Genomic DNA, 23,211 nt, shown 5'->3' on the forward strand with positions numbered 1-23,211 from the left:
TTTGACTGTATACGCTTGGTTCTGTGAGGAGAACAGTTGGAAGTTTGCTAGTAGAGGGGGTGGGAGTGAAGTACATTAAAAAACCTCAGGTACAATAAAAATTGAAGTAAAAATAAAATGATCTCCCTGTATAAACTGTAATAATGGGCAATGCAATTAGCTATTCTTGGTTCGTAGTTCTCAAAAGAGACAAAATAGAACGGGTCAAAGAGCTCAGTTCTTAAAATTTGATGATGATGATGATGATGATGATGATGATGATGATGATGATGATGATGATGATGATGATGATGATGTCGGCGGTGGTGGTGGTCATGGACGAGGAAAAGGGTAAGAGGTAATGTGACACTGCACCCCACAATATAAACATACTCCAGGAGAACAGATTGCAATCATTTTGTTGGGAGAGATAAATTGCTGCGACTTGAAAAGTGGGGGGGGGGGGTTGTATAGCTCGCAGCTGTGCCGCTACCACCGCCCACTAAGCGATCACCCCCATCTCGTTTTCCTAGACAAATTTCGTCGGCCGATCTCGGGTCTTAATACATTCTCCTCCCGTACCTGCTATTCTCCTCCATTTGCATCACATCCATTTGCATCAAGTCCTTTCACCTGTTGTTCTGTTTGTTACGTCCCGCCCCCCCACCCCCACCTCCCGACCTCTCCCACCCCATTAGATCCCCTCCTCCTCTGATATCCCTGATTGTTTGCTTGAACCAAAGCAAAGCAAAGCGTAGGCAGAGATCCTAGTCTTCACTTTCACCTGGTTGCTTTTGGTGTGCGAGTTACGGGGGAGATTTAATAAGGTTTGCGTGTGTGTTCCAGTGTGTGGTTTGCTTGTTCGCTGCTCTGTTTTGAGAGGTGGCTGGCTGGTAGGAAGATCTTTTTTTGTTGTTTATCTGAGTCTTCGTCTTCTCCAGCGGCGTGGTGGAGTCAACAGTCGGTGGTTTCCGTCAGTCAGTGGTTTGGACTACTTGTTTGAACGCGTGCTTTGTGTCAGTGCCCTGCCTGTGCCGTACTGCCCAGTGTCTCATTACCCGGCCTGACTGTCTCTAGTTCGCGACTTGTTTATCAGTGATAATTATGTTCCGTGCTTTTGGCACTTCTCCCGCCGAAACTCCTTCTGCTACGGAGTTTTATCCTTGGGGAATAAGCTTCTTCAGTAGCAAAGGTGAGTACAGGGTTACCTGTATGTACTGTATACTCTTCGCAACTGTATTGTTTTCTTTTATAATTATACCAACCGGCAGAGTTTCAACTACTTCTTGTGTTTGACGCGAGTGTGATGGCTACGTAATCATTAGGGCTAGGATTTTGATGAAATTGCATCTTTTTTCTAGTAAGCCAGAAAGATAGCTGCTTTAATATTTACATGTTATGTGATAAACTGAGTGTTTTAAGACATATTTGTTAGGGCATTTTTTTTTGCATTTTTTTAGTGTTTCAACTCGTAAGAGCATTTTTTTGTTTTATTCCGTCATTTAATTTTGGCCATAAATCTCCATTATTAATGTAAAATAATGTTTATTTCCTTTGATATTTTCTCTACATATTTTGTCCATCAATACCCATTATTTTGTGTAATATTGTAATAGTTTTTTACACAAATATTGCTGTTTTAACGTAGTACACCCCATGTAATGGATCAGTCCAACCACCCCTTCAATATAGACTCCTCTATGCCTGCTAGTTCCGGATAAGAGTGGCCTTGTGGTGGACTACCTGGAACTACATCAGGTAAAATAATTAATTAAAGTGTATTACTTAGACTATTACACTCTTACTACGTCATACTACTTTTGACCAATAAAATGGTACGAAAGGACGTATTTCAACCAATCATGGCTGCTTATCGCACAATTTTATCGCGTCCCTAGCATTTGTTTAATTTTATCCCGTCCCTAGCATTTGTTTAATTTTATCGCGTCCCTAGCATTTGTTTCTTTGTTTGCCAACATTTGAAACTGCGCTGGTCTGGACGTCAAAAATATATATAAAATTACAAACCACTCCAGTCGATGCACAGCAGTTTCAAATATGACTCGCATTGGCATTCAAGAACAAGAATTAATAAAAATCACTGATCATACCTATGCATCTTCTGAAATCCGATTTACAAATAAATGAAGAGCACCATTCGGAAATCCTGAATAAGTTGAATACACCATGTAGGCCTAAATCAACGAGTTCTACTTCTATTACGCACACGTCCAATATAACATCAATTGAACCACCAACCACATTCAAATTTGAAAATTGTACATTCAATAATTATTCCTTTTAAAATTATTCATGTCTATTTTTTATGTCGTCGTTAATAAAAACTTTTCTAACACTTGTGTATATTAGTTAGGTTATGTTATAGCTCTGCTATATGATATTATGAATAGTCACGTATCAGAGATTGTTTAATATTAAGATTTATTGAAAATCATCTGTCAAGTGACGTTGATTACTGGGATTCGGATAATTGAAATAGAATCCAACTGTTTTAATAATAAAAATGAAACTGAATCAACAAAGCCTTCTTTACTAGTAACATTGCCATGTGTATAGATAGAGAAGTTATCGACGAGAAGGCATACTACTGCCATCTAGCATGCATCTAGCGTAATATTTGTAATGTTGAGATGGTACAATAATACATTTGAAGACAGTTGTATTTTCGTAAGTCAATTAATATTTTATTGTATTGGAGTACTTCGTTACTTCTAATCTTTATATACTTTCTTCTAATCGTGTAATAGTCAATTAAATCCCACTCGAGTTTTGATTTTCTCTAGATAAATCTGCTCGTGTTCCACTCGCAGATTTATCGATAAAATCAAAACGTCTAGTGAGATTACTGTTGAAAAAATTATGTAAAATTAAATAAACTTAAATGTTCGTACTAGAATTTAATTTAATTACTAAATATTAAGTAGTATAAAACCTCTTTTCCTACTAAGCCAATTATGTAAAATCAATTTTATAGCATTTTAAGGGCATTTTTGAAAGGTTTTTTGGTCATAAATGCATTGTTTTTAAGACATTTTTTCATAATTCATAGGTCATCAAAATCCTAGCCCTAGTAATCATTATGCAGCTGAGTTGACACATTCTTTACAACATAGATGAGGTTTCGAATTCCGGTGAATTCTATAGGAACTCAAAGAAAAAAATAGGAGAAAATCATCACTATATCCATATGTACAGAAAACCTCTCAGAGGGAGGAATTTACTGTACTTACATCTTAAGCGGGAGTGAGGTGTTTAGAAGTAAATTTCCCCAGAACGTTGAAATTAAAAAAAAATGTAAATAATTTCGTCGTTATGTAAAAGCTCGTTGATACGTCTTTAAACAAAGTGAACCATAAGTAGTGTCATTAATTTCAGGGGGTTATTCTTTGAGATATTTCAAACAAAAATGTAATTTAATTTTACTCGTTTCTGCTTCCTTTTCCAGATAAAAATTGGGTTAAACGAGCGTTGAGCGGATTCCGCCGATTTTGGAATAGACATCGACGCACTTAGGTTAGGTTAGGTTAGGTTAGGTTAGTTTAGGCTTTTATTATCCCGTCAAGATGAAGGTGAAAGCGATTGAGTGTGATTTTTTGTTTTATATGTTGGCAGTTCAAGTACGTCGGTGTCTATTCCAAAATCGGCGGAATCCACTCAGCGCTCGTTTCACCAAAAATTGTTTTATACGAAGCATTTCATAGCGTGTTTTGTGAAACCCATTCATTTAATTCCCTATATACTCACTCAATTTAAGAGAGCAGTGTATTATGATAATAAATTATTGAAAGAATATTAGTTTTGTCCTTTAAATGTACTGAAATTTGATCCGAAAAAATGTAACATTGAAAAATTCTCTTGCAGCACGAAAAGTTTCATTACTTCGGATCAAATTTCTGCACATTTAAAGGACAAAACTAAAATTATTCTAATCATTTATTATCATAATACAGCGTTCTCTAAAAGTGGCTCAACATATTTTTGTTTTTTCACTATTATTATTATTATTATTATTATTATTATTATTATTATTATTATTATTGTTGTTATTATTATTATTATTATTAATGAATTATTTTGTATTTCAATCTTTGTATCATTTCTATCACGATTATATTATTATTATTATTATTATTATTATTATTATTATTATTATTATTATTATTCTTACTATTATTTATATCATCAGCATTATTATTTGAACCCTGTAAAATTTATGTAGACTACTGGACTGTACCCGAGCACGAGCATTATGCTCATTTCGGGTATCTATTCATACGTATTCAATTCAAATATTAGGAATTAAATCAGTGGCTTTCCCAAACGCTATGAAATGTTTAAATGTTTAATATAAAACGGTTTTATCTCGAAAAGGAAGAAAAACTAGCAAAATTGTATTAATCGTTTTTGTTTGAAATATCTCAGAGAATGCTTACTTACGGCTCACTCTATATTTGGAGTAACAGTAAAGGGAAAAGCTAAAAGGCCTATTAATGCTACTGATATTGATGCCAGTCCTTTTTTATACAGTTTATTACTTCTAATAATTGGTGATACGCAAGTGTTAAAAGTTTAATGAGGAATGAATAGGCTTATAAATCACTGCTCAAACCACACAGAAATTATACTTAGAATATGATTTGTTATTTATATTACCATTGATTTATGGAAAGTAGGCATGATATTGCTATTGTAGCCTATTTATATTTACTGCCTTTATTTTGTATGAAATTATTTGTCTATTATTTCATGCAAGTTTCTAGTCATATTGCAGTAGGGGGATATTTTAAATCTAATAGAAAAATTTAGGTATATATATATATATATATATATAATGTGTGTGTTTTTATGTATGTATGTATGATATATTATGCCTACCTAGTTCAGAGAGTTTTCATAAGAGCAACCTGGCAACAGTGTAGAACAGGAAAAGAAACCAAAATTCGCAAGATAAAAATATGTAACTCTCTAGAATACAGAAACTGAAATTATCTCATGAATTAAAACAAAAAAAAATTAAAATAATTGAAAATAATTGGTACAATTATTAATACATTTTACAGAATTTCGCGAAAAACTTGTCAGCTTTAACTAAACTTCTTAACTGCAAGGATATTAGTTTCATAATACTTCTAGCATTCCCACTGTAGAGAAGTTGAAGGTAGTCGTACATTTATGCGACAGGTTATGGATTGTGAAAAAAAAATTCAGGTCAAAATAATTAAACTTCTCCTAACTCATGCATATTTAATATAATTATATGAATCCTAGATTCTGAACGCCTATCGGAGTTTCGATCGTAGGTTACGCGACCTGAGACGAATACACTGCTGGACTCACGTAGCGTGGAACGCACAGAACTTACACCTAAACAGCACAGGACATTAACTGCCAACTGAGAAGTACCCATTCCTTAGGCACAATTTTTTCTTCGTATTTATCGGGGATGTCTTTTACCATATGGGCATCAATGTTCAAGCGAAAAATATTAACTGAACATTATTATTATTATTATCATCATTATTATTATTATTATTATTATTATTATTATTATTATTATTATTACTATATAGTTATTCAAAAGTCAAAGGTTTGAAAATCCTACGACATTACTAAGAAGTTACTGTATAGAAAAATAATGATCTAGTTTTGTGTTTGAATGATTGAGATTTATTCAGGTATAAACCAATTTCAGAACATTCAGATATAGTCGGCGTTTTTATCGCCTATTATTCGTAGCCTTTCTTGTAGGGAATTAACAGTGTTCAGAGAAAAATCTTGCGGAATAATCATAATTTTTATAATTTTTTACAATAACGACAAATTTCAGGCTCCATATTTTAATCCATTTAGGCTACAGTTCTGAACCTTCTTAGTGCACTGGAACAATCTATATTACTGTACATCCGCAGCAACACTGAAAAAAAGGCAGTTCATATTTATGGAGGCAATGACATTACTTTCTTGTACGAATTTGCAAAAGAAAAAGACATTCACTGTCTTCAGAATTACCTGACTTGTTCGTTATTTATTTTATTTGCCATAGTAACAATAGCGAAACAAATGAAGCAGAAGTTTATGTGAAAATAAATTCCATTCATAAGGATCAAGCATTATATGATGATGATGATGATGATGATGATGATGATGATGATGATGATGATGATGATGATGATGAGGATGAGGAGGAGGAGGAGGAGGAGGAGGAAATATAAATCTTGAGATGTTTAAGAGGTTGCAGTTTAATGTATTGTTGAAAAGTTTATGAAAACCCGTGAAATGTACAGTGGCGTAGCATGAAATTTTGAGCAGGGGAAGCTAACTCAAGTTGTTTTTCTTGTACATATGAGAAAACGTATTACAAAAATATAGTCTTAAAATAAATAGTAGTCAATGTCAAGTCAGCAGTCCGAAGATTGGTTGGAACCTCGTAAGTAACACCAATAAGGCATCACCTCAAATGGTACGTAGTAAAATATTATTTCATATCTCTAACAAATAGACATGGTCATTTGTTTTTTAAATCGCACTTTTGTTCGTAAGTCAGTCTTGATAATAGAATTGTCCTAAAAATTCAAGTAAATTGGTGTCAGGAACTGTTATTTCACTCATTATTTATTATATCAGCTACAGTGCACACTAACACTTCAATTGAACACAACTCACGAAAGGGATAACTCGGAAACTAAATTATTTTCAATGTAAAAGCTAGCTTCTTGCGAGCCTTGCAACCAGGGTAGTTTAGTTAGAAAAGGATGGAAAATCTGCAGGGTGGGTTACACAGAAGAATGAGTGAAAGAAGCCAGTCTGCTTGGAAGCTGTTGTGTGCACGCTTCCTGTTTACTGCTGCATCACGAATCATCTTGACCTGCCGCATCACAATATTTAACGCATAAATATAAATTCTATTAAAATTAATAAATAATTTTGTTCATAAACTGCAGGTTTATTATGAAATTATTGTTAATTGGGGAAGCTTAGCTTTTTAGCTTACATTGACTCTACGCCACTGGAAATGTAAAATAAATACAGGCAGAAATTAAAAGAACTTGTGAACTGTATAAGAACAAAAAATGTCTACTTGCATTGGGTTATAATCCAAAACAAAGGCTTAGAAAATCATGGCTAGAAACTTGATCAGATCACGAACTTACTCAGTAATGTTTGTTGTTGATAATTTGTTATTGTTTCGATACTTAGTGTAATTTTATGGACCTGTTTTGAAACCCAAATTGGGTACCAATATTCGTATCACGAATTTTTATACTTGTATGTATTTTATAATATCATTAGTTACATACAATCTGATCTTTCTATTCGAAAACTCCGTTACAAATTTCTAGTTTCCTCATAACATTTTTATGGAAATTCTGGTGTGTCAACATAAAATTTTTCCCTTAATAAATACCAAGTCAATATTGATGCGAGATGGTTTTGCAAACTTCCTTAATGCATAGGCTAATCATTTCATCCCCTAAGGTACACTTTAAAAAATTAGAGGCAAATAACATTTTAGTTACATTTAGTGTGTGTATGAAAATAATTGTGTTTTCAAAAAGAAATTATCTATTATTTTCATCATTACTGCCCACAAAAGTATTGAAGCTCTAACTGTTGGTATTCCTGTGTATATGTTATGTATTTGTTTATTGGGTTTATAGTCATAGCACTGCGCTACAAGGGGCAAATTCTATGTTGGGTCTTTGAGTCATTCTTCATCGCCTTAACTTATGTTAGATAAAGATAGTTCGTAAATAAGGGTCCCCCTTATTAATCTATATATTCATCTCAGACGTATGATAAGTAGACCTACTTGCTAATTCATCATCATATTTGTTAGTGATTGAACTCTGTTCGTTCCATTCTTCCTCTCTGAGTATTTTGACCCGCTATTATACATTCATAACTCATACGTAGCGAGGCTTCCCGGTAATCTGATCAACATTACGAAAGACCAGGTCTTACAGCAATATAAGACAAATGTAGAGTAATCATGGACAGAATCCGTTCATTTGGAAATGAAATAATGCATGCCTTTCCAAAGAGATTCACTGAATCAAAATACATAAAACAAATTATGCCTTACCTATAAGTAGATTAATTCGTAAATATTCTCTTAAATAAATATAAATTCGATACATATAGAACACACTTTTTTCCTTAAGAAATATCTGAATATTTTCAGCCTGGGAGAAGACTTGAAGCAAATACGAGTTTAAGTGCCAATTTCGTTAAAACTGTATTTTTTACTGAAATAACAAGTTATGTACCTAGCGCTGTAACATAAATAAGAATCGAAGTCCAGACTTGTTCTTTTATCGTTTTATTAGGTGTCCTGTTCATAGGTGGTGGTACGTGTATGACCTTATGATCAGATGAGGTGTGGACAGGAGCGACGGGGTTCTCACCACAGTCTACTAAATTATATACAGTCACGAAGCTTGAGTTTTGAGGGTGCTAGAAACAGACTGTGACGGTTCTATTTTGCATTGCCTATAATGAGGCGATATTAGCGATCCTAGTGGTGAGCGACTATCTAATGTTTGCATATTTACTACGTATTGAGCTTCGCGACTGTATATACTAGACTGTGTTTTCACCATGCGCTGTTGACGATCTCACTGCTTCAAATCCCTGCGGTGACTGAGTGATCACACTTTCAGCCTGTCGGTCCGGGTTCGAGTCCTGGCCAGGCCTAGGATTTTTCATGATAATGACACTTGTGACGGACAAGGTCACAGTTTAGATTTTTCTCGGGATTCTCCCATTTCCCCATATAGCATCCACATCATTCCGTCAACATTTCTCCATTTCGTCATCATTCCATAGCATTTCTCGAACGCCGGCTGGCGACGCAAGGAGGGGGCTGGCCTAGGGACGAGGGGGTTAACTGCTCGAAACCTGGGTACGCAGCGAACCTTAGTGTAGTCAGCCGGTGTGGATTTGGGAATGCGCCTAGCTTGAGGGTTAGTGGAATAGATCTTGAAAGGTCGCAGGGCTGGGTCGTGGTGACCCCTTCCCATGACCTTTCATTTCATTCCATCCCACCGCAGCTGTGTTAGACATAGCTTCTGTTCGCACACGAGTAGCCTAATAAACCAAGGGTCTGGAGTCCCAAGCCCTTCCTAGACCAGCATCGAAAACCAATACTACCTCCATTACTTCACCCCAAGCTATTTTAACCAGCGCCGATTCCTCCATGAAGAATATGAGGATGATCCTACAGTTTAATTTCGTGCCTCTGAGGATAGAAAACATTTTAATTACATATTTTATTTTTAATGCGTCCCGATGTAATTATTTTCTTCAACTTCCACTTTCTGTCGTGATTTTTCGCCACTGCACATCTCAGACCTTAGGAATACTTTCCAAGGAACCATCCAAATATTTTACAGCAAACGGTTTTTTCTAGCAGTGAAGTTACGGACAGGGGTGAGTGTGGAGGGCGGAATATGGCTTGACTTTAACCGCGTTTGAGGATATGACCGTATATCCTAATACTAAGACCCTTCTTTCTGAGTGGTGGTGTGGAAACTCTATCAGAGACTACAATGCGAATTTTCAAGTACCCTTGTAGCCTCCTTAAATGCAGTTCATTGGTTATTTTAAAACAATAGAATAAACAAAATAATAAATAATTTAAAGTGATACAAAATATAAATAAAATGAATAAAAACCAAAATTACATATAAATAAATAAAATGAGCTATAATAAAACACAAGAATTATCAGGACTTCCAGATGACAGGACTGCCGAAAGAATATCTGAAGATGTATTTCATCATTTAGAAGAATTTAACTGTAGCAAGAAATTAATTGCGCATGCTCTATTATTATTATTATTATTATTATTATTATTATTATTATTATTATTGTTGTTGTTGTTGTTGTTGTTGTTGTTATTATTCGGTTGAGAAACTTTTATCATCTAGTCTGCTGTCGAAAAATCTGAAAGTTAGAATTTATAAAACAGTTATATTACCGGTTGTTCTTTATGGTTGTGAAACTTGGACTCTCACTTTGAGAGAGGAACAGAGATTAAGGGTGTTTGAGTATAAGGTGCTTAGGAAAATATTTGGGGCTAAGAGGGATGAAGTTACAGGACAATGGAGAAAGTTACACAACACAGAACTGCACGCATTGTATTCTTCACCTGACATAATTAGGAACATTAAATCCAGACGTTTGAGATGGGCAGGGCATGTAGCACGTATGGGCGAATCCAGAAATGCATATAGAGTGTTAGTTGGGAGGCCGGAGGGAAAAAGACCTTTATGGAGGCCGAGACGTAGGTGGGAAGATAATATTAAAATGGATTTTAGGGAGGTGGGGTATGATGATAGAGAATGGATTAATCTTGCTCAGGATAGGGACCAATGGCGGGCTTATGTGAGGGCGGCAATGAACCTCCGGGTTTCTTAAAAGCCAGTAAGTAAGTATTATTATTATTATTATTATTATCATCATCATCATTATTATTATTAGTTTCTGTCTTGGTCATCAGTCGTCAATCTCATATCCTACAAACAAAAAATATCACGAGTCGCCACTGATTTTAACTACACCAGATGATAGACGAAATGAGGGAGGAGATGTATAATTTTGTTGGAATGATAGACGGGAGTACCCTGAAAAAAATCAATTTCCAATGTCTGCTATGTCCAGCACAAATTCCATCACAACCTTGCCGGGGATAGAACCCGGTCCACCTGGATGGAAGACCAGCACGCTCGTGCCCAGACGCGGTTGTCAAATTCGCTCAGTCATAACTAAGTTGTCTGTAACCTGCAATGACTGTATGGTCGACTAACGATATGAGATGTAGTTTGATTGGCTGCATTCGACACGCTCTTGCCTTTTATAGCCTACTTACTAATTTTATTCAGTCGTCTTGTAGCGTTCTAATGCAGCCCTCAGTAGCTACTCTTATTTCTCCGTGACTTCAGTTGGAAAGTGAAAATGTACTCTCCCTTTTGATTCCGATTATATCTGTCTTGACAGATGTGCAATATGATTGCCTCCACGCAACAAGATGTTCCTTTATATGCTTTGACTTTCGTACAACTAACACTACATCATTATTTGCCTTCAAGATTTGTTATATTCTAGACGCTCTCTGCTGCCTTTCTTTGAGAACTTGTGATTACCGTCCTTGCCCTTAGACTCGAGTATCGCGGGTTGAAACCAGGCAGAAATTGACGGATTTTTATGTGACGATAATAGTATGGCTTTCTTCGAAATGAAAGTAGTACAGTAGGTCATTAAAGGAGCCTATGTGACCCTCAGTTTGTCCATCCCCCATCCATCTATCCCTTATTAGAGGCATTTATTCCATCGTTGGACAGAAAATAGTGTATGTGTGTTGTTCCATTTACGATAAATAGACTTCGAAATTTTAGGCTCTAGAAATATATTTTAGGTGCCTACAATAGGCTCAGTAAAACTCTAAAACAGGCTCTAGAAATTATATCTAAAATTACCTTTCATCACATCTTCCTCAAAATTTATAAATATCTCTTACACTTACTAAGTACTATTAGTTGAGTATTAAGTGCCTTACAAGATTCTTGTCCTTTAGAAATTACCTTAAATAATAGCGTATTTCTCTGTCTACATATATTTACTTACATATAGCTTTCAAGGAACCCAAGGTTCATTTCCGCCCTCACATAAGCCCGTCATCGATCCCTATCCTGGGCAAGATTAATCCAGTCTCTACAATCATAACCCACCTCCCTCAAGTCCATTTCAATATTATCCCCCCATCTACGTCTCGGCCCCCCAAAGATATTTTTCCCTCCGGTCTCCCAACTAACAATCTATATGCATTTATGGATTCTCTCATACGTGCTAAATGCCCTGCTCATCTCAAACGTCTGGATTTAATGTTCCTAATTATGTCAGGTGAAGAATACACGGCGTGTAGCTCTGCGTTGTGTAACTTTCTCTATTCTCCTGTACCTTCATCCCTCTTAGCCCCAAATATTTTCCTAAGAACCTTATTGTAAAACACCCTTAACCTCTGTACCTCTCTCAAAGTGAGAATTTAAATTTCACAACCATACGGAACAACGGTAAAATAACTATTTTATAAATTCTAACTTTCAGATTTTTTGAGAGCACACTGGATGACAAAGCTTCTCAACCGAATAATAACAGGCATTTTTCATATTTATTCTGCGTTTAATTTCATCCCGAATGTCATTTATATTTGTTACTGTTGCTCCAAGATATTTTAATTTTTCCATCTCTTCAAAGGATAAATTTCCAATTTTTATATTTCCATTTCGTACAATATTCTGGTCACGATACATAATCATATACTTAGTCTTTTCGGGGTTTACTTCCAAACAACCTATCGCTTTGCTTGCTGCAAGTAAAATTCCCGTGTTTTCCTTGATTGTTTGTGGATTTTCTCCTAACATATTCACGTCATCCGTATGTACAAACGGTCTACATATGGATATACTAAAATGGAATGGAACTGAAGGATTATTTTATCCCCTGAATTTATATTAAGATTCATTAATTTTAAACACGTATAAGTTAGTTTTCATAATTGCACTCGCAATACACAATCAGTAAATTTTCCAAATCTTCGATAGAAAATTTACACTTTTTATCTATTAACACAAGCTTGTAGGCAGAAAACGAACGCTTAACGTTACTAATGTCGCAGAAGCGTATTTAAATTTTGGAATATATTGTATATATTGGAAAGACACACTTTCCGATTTTGTTGCACGTCCACAACAAAACATTCGCTGCTGCATGTAGATCAGTTAAGTAAAGGGTTCTTCTGGAGAACTTTTCTCTAGCTTATCGAATACTTTTTCTTTAACTGGTTCGAGTGCTGAGCTAAATTTCTCTCTATCGTGAGCTAAAAAGTAAAGTTTCTGATAAATTGGTTTTCCTGCAGTTTCTGTGAAGGAATCACAGCGACAAAGAATGTGAACTGTAACCTCATGTTAGCCACATCGATGTGAATTGTGTCATCCTTAAGATCCTTAGGCTCGAGCGCGGTTTCGATCTCCGCTTAGGCTGATTACCTGGTTGTTTTTTTTCGAGGTTTTCCCCAATCGTGAGGCGAATGCCGGGTAATCTATGGCGAATCCTCGGCCTCATGTCGCCAAATACTATCTCGCTATCACCAATCCTAGTAGTTGCTACAGCGTCGTTTAATAACCAAGTAAAAACAAGAGCCTTAGCACAGGAGATGCAAGTTACCTCTTCTCTCAAAGAGATAATAATGGCTGGCACTAAGTCAAGATGAAGCGATTTGATTTTCGTCGTTACAAAGGAAGGAAACAGAAAAAAATGTCTATTAACATTTTAAAATAAATTAGGCTAAACATATTCTAACGTCAAGTTACATATTTTTAGGCCCCATAAAATGTCCACTATTACAAAAATCCATGAAACGCGTTAATACAAGTTAGTATGAGTTTATTTCATCGGGAACAAAATATATTTTTATCTCAAATCCGATTTCTAACGATAACATTTCATATTGGATTAAGATATTTGTGTAATTATTTATTATTGTTATTGTATGTATGTATTTATTCACACTGCAAATGGGTAAATACACGATGGCAGTGATAACTAGTTACACTCAATAATGACAATTAATAATAAACATAATTAATACTAAATACAGTTAATAATAAATTAATAATAATAATAGTATAATAAATTAACAAGAAGCATCCGAAATTAAATGAAGCACGATCACTTAAAATAACATTTAAATTAAATCTAATTTGTATATTAACCCTAAGTTCGAACTAAAACCCACGAGTGTGATACGTTCATACCTGCACAAGTACCTTTTAGAACTACACTCATTTCGCTATCAACTCACTCACTGCACTGGAACTACAACACATTTCACTGATACTATCCTGATTTCACTAACACTTCAGAAACATTTCACTGTTCATATACTTTGCACTACCACTATAAACTATAAAACTTCACTGACACAACACACTTCACTGACACAACACACTTCCGTACTTATCATTACTATTAGTATTACTTATTATTATTTTATTTTTTATTATTATATCCGTTATGGATTGAGCTGTTTGATTCGTTCTAACTGTTTTGATATAAAAAAATACTGTTCACAAAAGTACTTCTTAGACATGTGGCACTTACTGCAACACATGAGAAGGGACACATCTGTGGGAGATAAATATCTACTCCCTACTTGGGAATCGATTCCAGGACTGTTAAATTTATAGCTAGAAATGTTTCAGCTTGAGCTACAGCGGATATGTTATCATTCATGAGGGTGGGAGAGACATTTCCATTTCCTTGCTGGGAATCGATCCCGGGCGCGCTAGATTTATAGCTTGAAATGCCACCGCTCGGGCCACAGCGGATGTCCTGTCACTCATGTTGTGTTCTATTCTTTGTCTTGTGCCAACTCTGACACTTTCCTCCACATAGCAGCCGACAGTATTTTCTAATTGTCATTCCTGGTGTCGACTGTATTCTGCAAGATACAATCAGACACGATTTTTGATTGTATCAGCTCAGAAAATATAAAAGCCGTGCCTCGTAACACACCATGAAGCCAGAAATATGTAGGAAAGAATTTCTGATTTTCTGAAAGAAGGTGAGTGTTTCCCAAGATGAAATAGTATTGAAGAATGGATCACTCTTTCAGCGCGTCCCTCCCGTTTCCCCTAATCTCATAAATCTCATCCCAACAAACATTATTAACTTCATGTTAATTGTCCTCTCATTGCAAACAATTTCATTTCACTGAACATATGCCTGGGTGTTACGTGTAACTTAGGTGATATCAAATCTAGGGTGTTCATGGCAGTTCCTCTTATGTAGGGTATCCGTAAACTAACACAGGGAACATCCCCGCATATCAGAAGATTTTGTCAAGTTGGCGTCCCTGACTTGTTGCGGTACAGTGCTTCGCCATTTACTTCCGTCATCACTAAGCTCTTACGTCACATGTCATTTTTTGTAGACAAAAGTGACCCTGAGGAATTCATCGAAACGTTTATGCTGTTCGTGATTGCTATTATTACGAGCTTGTTTGCGATTTGAAATATTGTGTTGATGCAAAAGTACTCCTGTTTTTTTTTTTTTTTTTTTTTGCTATTACATAAGTTTTTATTTATTATGTTTATAACACAGAAATTAATATGTTCGCCTAAATTAGTATTCTGTTCTTCAACTGTTTGTTAAATTTAAAGTGTAAGAGAAGGCCCTTTGACCTTAACTCTGCCAGTATAAATAAATAAATAAATATAGATAAATGAATGAATAAATGAGTAAATAAGTAAATAAACGAGTAAATAAATAAATGAATAAATGAGTAAATAAGTAAATAAATGAATGAATAAGTAAACAAATGAGTGAATAAGTAAACAAATCACTGAATAAGTAAATAAATGAGTAAATAAGTAAATGAGTAAATAAGTAAATGAGTAAATAAGTAAATAAATGAGTAAGTAAATAAATGAGTAAATAAGTAAATAAATGAGTAAATAGGTAAATATATGAGTGAAGAAGTAAATAAATGAGTAAATAAGTAAATAAATGAGTAAATAAGTAAATATATGAGTGAAGAAGTAAATAAATGAGTGAATAAGTAAATAAATGAGTGAATAAGTAAATAAATCAGTTAATAAGTAAACAAATCACTGAATAAGTAAATAAATGAGTAAATAAGTAAATAAATGAGTAAATAAATAAATAATCTCTGACTATCTGGCTGTTTTTCGTTTCAGCGTCTGAATAAATCTGCTAGTTTGAAGCCGATGTGGAATCACCTCCCAATCAAGCTACTGCATAGCTGATTTCGTCATGTTAGCGGAGTGCGGTTGTGCATTATCATGTTACAGCAGCATTTGATGCTCTTTCCGGTCGTTTTTCTTCAGTTTCGGCCGCAAGGCAGTTATGGTTACAGAACTGCACGCATTTTGTTCTTCACCTGACATAATAAGGAACATTAAATCCAGACGTTTGAGATGGGCAGGGCATGTAGCACGTATGGGCGAATCCAGAAATGCATATAGAGTGTTAATTGGGAGACCGGAGGAAAAAAGACCTTTGGGGAGGCCGAAACGCAGGTGGAAGGATAATATTAAAAAGGATTTGAGGGAGGTGTGATATATGATAGAGAGTGGATTAATCTTGCTCAGGATAGGGCCTGATAGCGGACTTATGTGACGGAGGCAATGTACCTCCGGGTTCATTAAAAGCCATACGTAAGCAAGACTAAAATTCCTAACATTCACACGATGATGTCAATGAAAATTATACGCACCCCTGAGTTCGCCTACGAAACATTAAATACCTCCCACGTCTCGACTGTTATTTGGGCTGCGTAAAAAAAAAACGGCTTAAGTCAGAAACTATATATTTTATGCATTAATGCGGGAGGAGAAAAAAGCAGTTTGACACATAAAACGTTGTACGTAATTAAAAGCATTTACAATTAGAATTTTTCAATAAGTTATATGCAAAATTAAGCATAAAATTCCAAATAATTATTTGGGATAAGCAACCAAATTTTGATTTTTTTAATTGACCTCTGATCTCACCTTTAAAAAAGTTTAAGTGCAATCATAAAGCCAAGCCCAGCCCAGCCAAGCCAAGACACTCACTACGTCACCTCCTAGTATAAATCAGTAGAACGTATCCTACCTCTGCTTCCTTGCCTCATATACATACGCCTCAGTTACATGTATTATACCGTTCACCTTTTCTTTCGACTACAGCCGACTACAGGAGTAATGTACTCTATACGGCAGAGTTTTGTAAACCATTTAAAGTTAAAATTCACATTTTCTTCGCTGTATAAACACTGTTTCCACAGTCCCTGGAGGAACAATAAGAATTGATCCCTTGGGCAATATGATTTGCAGGGGCAGCCCCTTTGTTACAGTCACCATTATTCAGTTTCCAGGCCATTATTTTCTGTTACACCGCTAAGTATTTGAAAAAGGGTCTGGGTCTCTCTCTAACAGGAGGCACATAAAGAAGCTTCGCAACTTGCAGACTCGCATTTGTATTATTTAATATTGTCCCCGGGGACGTCAAGGAGAGAGCATGTAAACAGAAAGATATGTGCCCGGCGAGCGCTGATATTTATGGCAGGATCGACCTCGCCGCTTTCAAGCTCTGTCTGCTAGAAAGATAACGTGTCTCGACTTGCACACCAAGGTACCTGGTTCAATAACCGACGGCTGAGGTGCCGACAATCGGAGATTCACGCTGTTGCAGAGAGAGCTACTTGATGTTGTTTGAAAAATTGGAGACTACATAGCGAATTTGGTCTCATTTTTCTGTCAAATTCGAATTATTCATGAGCTTTATTTCAGAAGCGAAAATTTTAGATGTCGATAGATAAATAGTAGTCTCAAAAATTTTTCAGAATTATTATAGGTACGGCCTATGCAGTATAAGCAGAATTACTATACGATATACAAAGTGGAACATAAGGTAGTTCATTAATTGTAGGATGTTACATATGGAATGTACCGATTCAGCTATTTCAGGCTCATGACTTACAGTATGTCGACATCTGCTCACCTATTTGAAATAATAAGTTATTAAAAATATCTATGGTAGTAAATTGTAAAAAGGAGCAGATAAATAAGGTTTAAAGTCTTAATGGTTATTACGATTGGTTTAAACATGCACTAAAACCAGACGTGAGTGCAAGTTTGAACCAATAAATTATTGAGATTTGCGATAAATTAATTAGTTTAGGAAATTGTATATTTATTATGTATAATTACTTTTGTATATAGATCTTTTTGTTAAATTATTAAGTTTTGTACTTTTGTGAACTAATATCAATAAATCTATCACTACTCGTAATTTATTGTAGGATGTGATTCCTTAAAATATAACGAACAAAAAAGTCTAATACCATTTTGCTCATTTTTGCGAGGTTTTTGAAGAAATAATAAATACTTTTATGCCGACATTTCGATTGCGAATTTTACGAATACTGTTTAAAATACGCTGTACGTCCAACTGCACACTAATGCAATGTAAACATCACAACAGCTGATCAGTTGCGAATACTACGCAAACCGTCTGCCGTCCCGACAGCGATGCCAGATTTTTAGACCTTCTGTACGTGACTCGACAATCAATGTTTCCAATGTTTCTTCAATCGATTAATTCGTTATCTGTGAATTTTCTAATTAAAATATTGCTGCAACGTGAACATAACAAACGTTCTCTTCGTTGTTATACAAGAAATTAAACCGTATTTTAAACAGTATTCGTAAAATTCGCGATCGAAATGTCGGCAACAGATAGGTCATCGCTATGTTAAAATCGTTTCCACTTTGAAGAGAACAACCGCCAGGATCGCCACCCGTCCGCCGTAAACGAATACGAGATGGCAGTACAGTCGCCAATGCAATTCAAATGGGAATTATGACGTGACTCCTTATGTAATAACTAGATGGCAGCGTAGTAAACCTGACGAAAGTTATTAACGTCAGAGTCATAAGGCCAACCTATCTGGGGAAGATGGGCCTATAGTCCTATAAGCCCTTATTCGGGAAATTGTTTAAACGTAACCGCTATATTAGGTAGATTATTCCACCAAACTTTTATTTCATTATCTCAACGCTAGAGGTCGGGAGAGCATTTTCTTTGCGAGCGTAAAGTTGTTCAGATTCATTGCTAATACAGCAAATGTACAATAGGTTCAGGCTGCGGTTGTTAGTGCAATAGCCGTTCTATTCGTACCATACTAATGGGCAAAAAAGACTATCTTACGACAATTCTAAGAGAAAGAAAAGAAGAGAAAACGGGAGAGCGGTCAGACCTATTTCAAGCAACGGAAATGACATAAAAGAAACAACATTTTCAGCAGTATCATCGTGTTGTCAAGAACAATGCTATCTCAAAGTACCTATCAGTAAGCAAGAAGAGCTTTTTGGAATATAGGATTCATTTTTAAGCCAATATATGTTGAAGAAGTCAAATACACACACTCGGAAGGCAACATTAAATCCAAAGAAGCTCAGGGAAAATATTTGGGAATATTTTCTCCATACAAATGGCACTAAATTTAAAGTTTGTCGTGGTTTGATATTAAAGCTATGTCAGGTATCAGTTAAAAGACTCAGAGTTATTCAAGATAAAACACTGGCCAATGATTCATCTGTGGAGGGAAGAGGCAAACATTTACAAAATAGAGGCTAATATTTGGCAAATGTTAGAAGAACGCCTAAGCACAATTCCCAGCCAAGAAAACCATTACTGCTGACACAAATCTTCTTTGAGGTATTTCGAAGATCCGGATCTAAGTGTCAGAATACTGTACGATCTTTTCTCGAAGAAATTCTTAGAGGATACAGGTAAAAAGCTCCAAATGAGTTACGTAACTTCAAATATTTCAAACAACACTGTAACTACAGCTTCAAACAGCCTAAAACTGATGTTAGACTGATTTCTGGAAAAAGGGCACATAATGGCTTATAACAAATAATATTTTAAAATGAAATATATTGATAAAAATGCTTTGTATTGTGAAAGTTGGTTCATAATGATATTCTACATATATTTAATTTATTCTTGTATGCAAGAATAAAGTGTTCATTGAAATAAATTAAAACAAAATATTTAAACTAGGATTACTCGAATCACCATATTGTCTTATGTGCCCTTCTTCCGGAAATGGCCTCAATTTAGGGTATTACTAAGGCATAATTATTCATAGGTGGAGGGAAACCTTTCCTTGTTAAAGAAAATGGAATATATAATTTTATTAGTATTTGACTTCCATATTTAATTTAAATTGCAATTAGTTAATTGTGGATTAGTGACTTATTGGTGAAATCGGTCGTAAGAGGAAGGTGGGAAAGAGGGGAAATTGGGTTTGCAGTGAAAGACTTGCCTTTGGATAGCAAACTATGAATGAATGAATTTGTCAAGCAATTTTCCTACATTAAACTTAAAAAGATCCTGAAAACTCAAGATAGCTTGCGACAGGATTCGGACTTGGCATCCCCAGAAAAGGAAGCTTCCAAGCTTACCCTGCGGCTAGCCCGTACGAACAAATGGGTGCAGAGAAAGTACAAATTAGACTGCTAGTGCAGTCAGCCCCTTGAGGTCACTTCCATCGCCTTGGTCGGCTTCCCTCCTACGAGAGAACAGGTTTGCAGGGCCTGGTGTTGAATAACCATAGCTTACACCAGGAATTTTAATTCGTGAAGGCGACTAGCTCGATCTCATTGTGGTGCTCTGTTTCATAACACCGCTCCAACTGCGGAAGCCATGGTTCAATGTCTATTGAACCAGCACCACGGCGTTATGCGTTGCAACCAGAAGGAATTTACCAGGGAATTGAGGTTACGGGCTTTGTGATACGTATTCGCAGACAACTTTCAGAACAGGGTACGAATTGATTGCGTATCGCAGAAGTACATTGTGTTGACTTCTGCGTTACGCTGCTGGTGAAAATTGTGTGTGCTTTCTGTGAGTAGTTGTACAGCTGAAATTATTATTCCAATATTGTGAAGTCATCGCCTCACTATAACCTGTGCTGTTTAAAATTAAACTTGAAGCAATTAATTACCCTGTCTTGTCTTCATGGATCCATTCGTGATTCATGGTCGTGCCATTTATTTTTGTCCCGCCTTCTTCCCCCCGCCATGAAGATCTCGATCGTGTTCTTGCTTGTCATGTCCTCTCACAAGATTTGCGGTCTCCGTTTCTCAATGTACTATACCAGCCGTGGCGAAAATGTAACTCACGAGCACATTGTGGCTCGCAATGATAGCTGTGCATGTCTCTTGCTCCCCCGAGCCCCACCCTCTCACTCACTGGAGTCAAACTCCGTTCCATTTGTATTTCTCTCTGACCTGCGAGTGGCGTATCGTCGCAATGTCTCTCTCGAAACCATGTACCTCTACTGAAGCGAAATTTTCAAGTAGGATGAAAGGACGCATTTTTTTTTGCTGCCAATATGATTGAGAATATTAAATGTATGATTTGTTCACAAGTATAACATAAAACGGCATTATACTACATGTCACTCATAAAACATTAAAAGGCTAAGTATTATTATTATTATTATTATTACTATTATTATTACTATTATTATTGTTATTATTATTATTATTATTATTATTATTATTATTATTTGGCGGCCGGGTAGCTCAGTTGGTAGAGCAGCTGGCTACGGACTGAAAGGTCCGGGGTTCGATCCCAGGTGGTGACAGGATTTTTTCTCGTTGCCAAACTTTCAGAACGGCCCCGAGGTTCACTCAGCCTCCTATAAAATTGAGTACCGGGTCTTTCCCGGGGGTAAAAGGCGGTCAGAGCGTGGTGCCGACCACACCACCTCATTCTAGTGCCGAGGTCATGGAAAGCATGGGGCTCTACCTCCATGCCCCCCCAAGTGCCTTCATGGCATGTTACGGGGATACCTTTACCTTTTTTATTATTATTATTATTATTATTATTTCGATCCTTTTTAGCAGATGTACGAATAATGCGGTTAGGTCTTCAATTTAAAGTCACAGATTTACAATGTAATGTTACAATGAAAACTAGATGTAAGGACTTGACAAATGTTGAACTTCTCAAATCTTTGCGAAAAAATAAATATCCGAAGCTTCGTTCTTTCGCTTGCTCTGTTGAAACCATGTTCGCTATAACTTACGCTTGTGAAAAATTATTTCCAACAATGAAAATAGTAAAAACCTAATTTAGATCATGACTGATAGACAGATACCTTCGTGATCAACTACGACTGGCAGTAAGTGACAGAATTCCTGATTTTGAAACAATGTCGCAGAGACATTCTGAAGATAATGTGTACTATGTTTTCTTGTTCATTTATTTCTTCGTTACACGTACTAAACATTAGTTTGTAACCTTATACTCTATAAAATTATATTTAAGTGCTTGACGTAAGGAAAATGAAAATGCTTTACTAAGTCGGGTGTCCGCCTCCCTCCATAGGTGCTATGCACGTTGCAGGTTACACAGTGGCTCGGCGCACGATTACATTTTCGCCACGGCTGTGCTATACTATTTCTCTTTTACGTAGTTCAGTAATTGAGAAGGAAATAACTTTTTGTAATTATTTATTTTACGACGCTTTATCAACTGATATGGTTATCTAGCTTCTCAACTAGATGAAGATGATAATGCAGTGAAACGAATTCAGAGTCCATCACCGAAAGTTACCCAGCAATTCTGCTTAAATTGGTTGAGGGAAAATCTCGAGAAAACCTCAACCAGGTAACTTGTCCCAACCAGAATTAGAATACGGGCCGCTAGTTTCACTGCCAGACGTGCTAACCGTTACTCCATAGCTGTGGACGAAGTATGTGATTATGACTAAACCGTTATAATGTAAAAATTAAAATCTTCCTAGCAAATATCATTGCTTAAAAATTAAGTTATCGTAGTTGCGATACCGCCCTTGACACGTTTCAACACGATTTTACCGCGTTATAAACATCAGTATCTGCAACTCTCACTTCAATCTGGTTTTCCAATCCGTAATATCCTGTTATCAGCTTCTTCATTGCTCTGAAAATTGATTTTACAAGGAAACTTCGTTATTATGTACTACGAATAACTCCCAAGCTGCAAATGTCATTAAAAACGCATTATCATAACGTTATATTGAGTTAGGGTGAGCAACAGTATCATGAGCATTAAATCGTAAATTTAATAGTTTTCTAGATATGCTGTGCCAAAATTGGTTGTAGAAAACCACGAAGAAAAGAACAAAATGTCAAATGATGTTTGTATTTGTTTTTAGTCAATGATTCGTAACTATAAAATAATAGTGCGTAAGATACCGTTCCACTCTCTATGATGTCATACACACATTCTGCTTCTATTTGCATTGTTCCAGAAAATCAGTGGCATGGACGCAATATCTATTGGTCCAGCGGGATTGTGGGTTACTGGAACACTTAAATTCAATCTGCATCTCCATGGCAACGGTAGTGCGGAGTTTTGTAAAGAATCCCTAATTAATTGTAACAGTTTAAATAGCCTCATGTGTGTCATCACGCGGGATGAAGTCATAAATGTCCACACAAGAGGGTTTGTCCACGAGGCACCAAACCACCACGTGATTGATGCATTTCTGTTTCTCACTACAGTACCGCGACCTGTTGTCACCGCTCTGAGTAACAAGGGCTTAAGGGACCTTTTAATGTGTGGAATGAGATTAGATAGGAATAA

At 35.9% G+C, this 23,211-nt stretch overlaps 1 protein-coding gene across 1 annotated transcript in view; it reads left to right on the forward strand.

Annotated features, from left to right (window-relative positions):
• The first annotated feature begins 812 nt into the window (after positions 1-812).
• The window catches only part of orb2, a 689,208-nt gene continuing 666,809 nt past the window's right edge, over positions 813-23,211 (forward strand). Inside the window, exon 1 of the mRNA XM_069830537.1 lies at positions 813-1,171. Coding sequence (XP_069686638.1) covers positions 1,084-1,171 — 88 coding nt within the window. The 5' untranslated portion in view covers positions 813-1,083. The remainder of the gene's footprint in view (positions 1,172-23,211) is intronic.

The sequence above is a fragment of the Periplaneta americana genome, chromosome 7, assembly GCF_040183065.1.
Source record: "Periplaneta americana isolate PAMFEO1 chromosome 7, P.americana_PAMFEO1_priV1, whole genome shotgun sequence".
In the NCBI taxonomy this organism is placed as follows: domain Eukaryota; kingdom Metazoa; phylum Arthropoda; class Insecta; order Blattodea; family Blattidae; genus Periplaneta; species Periplaneta americana.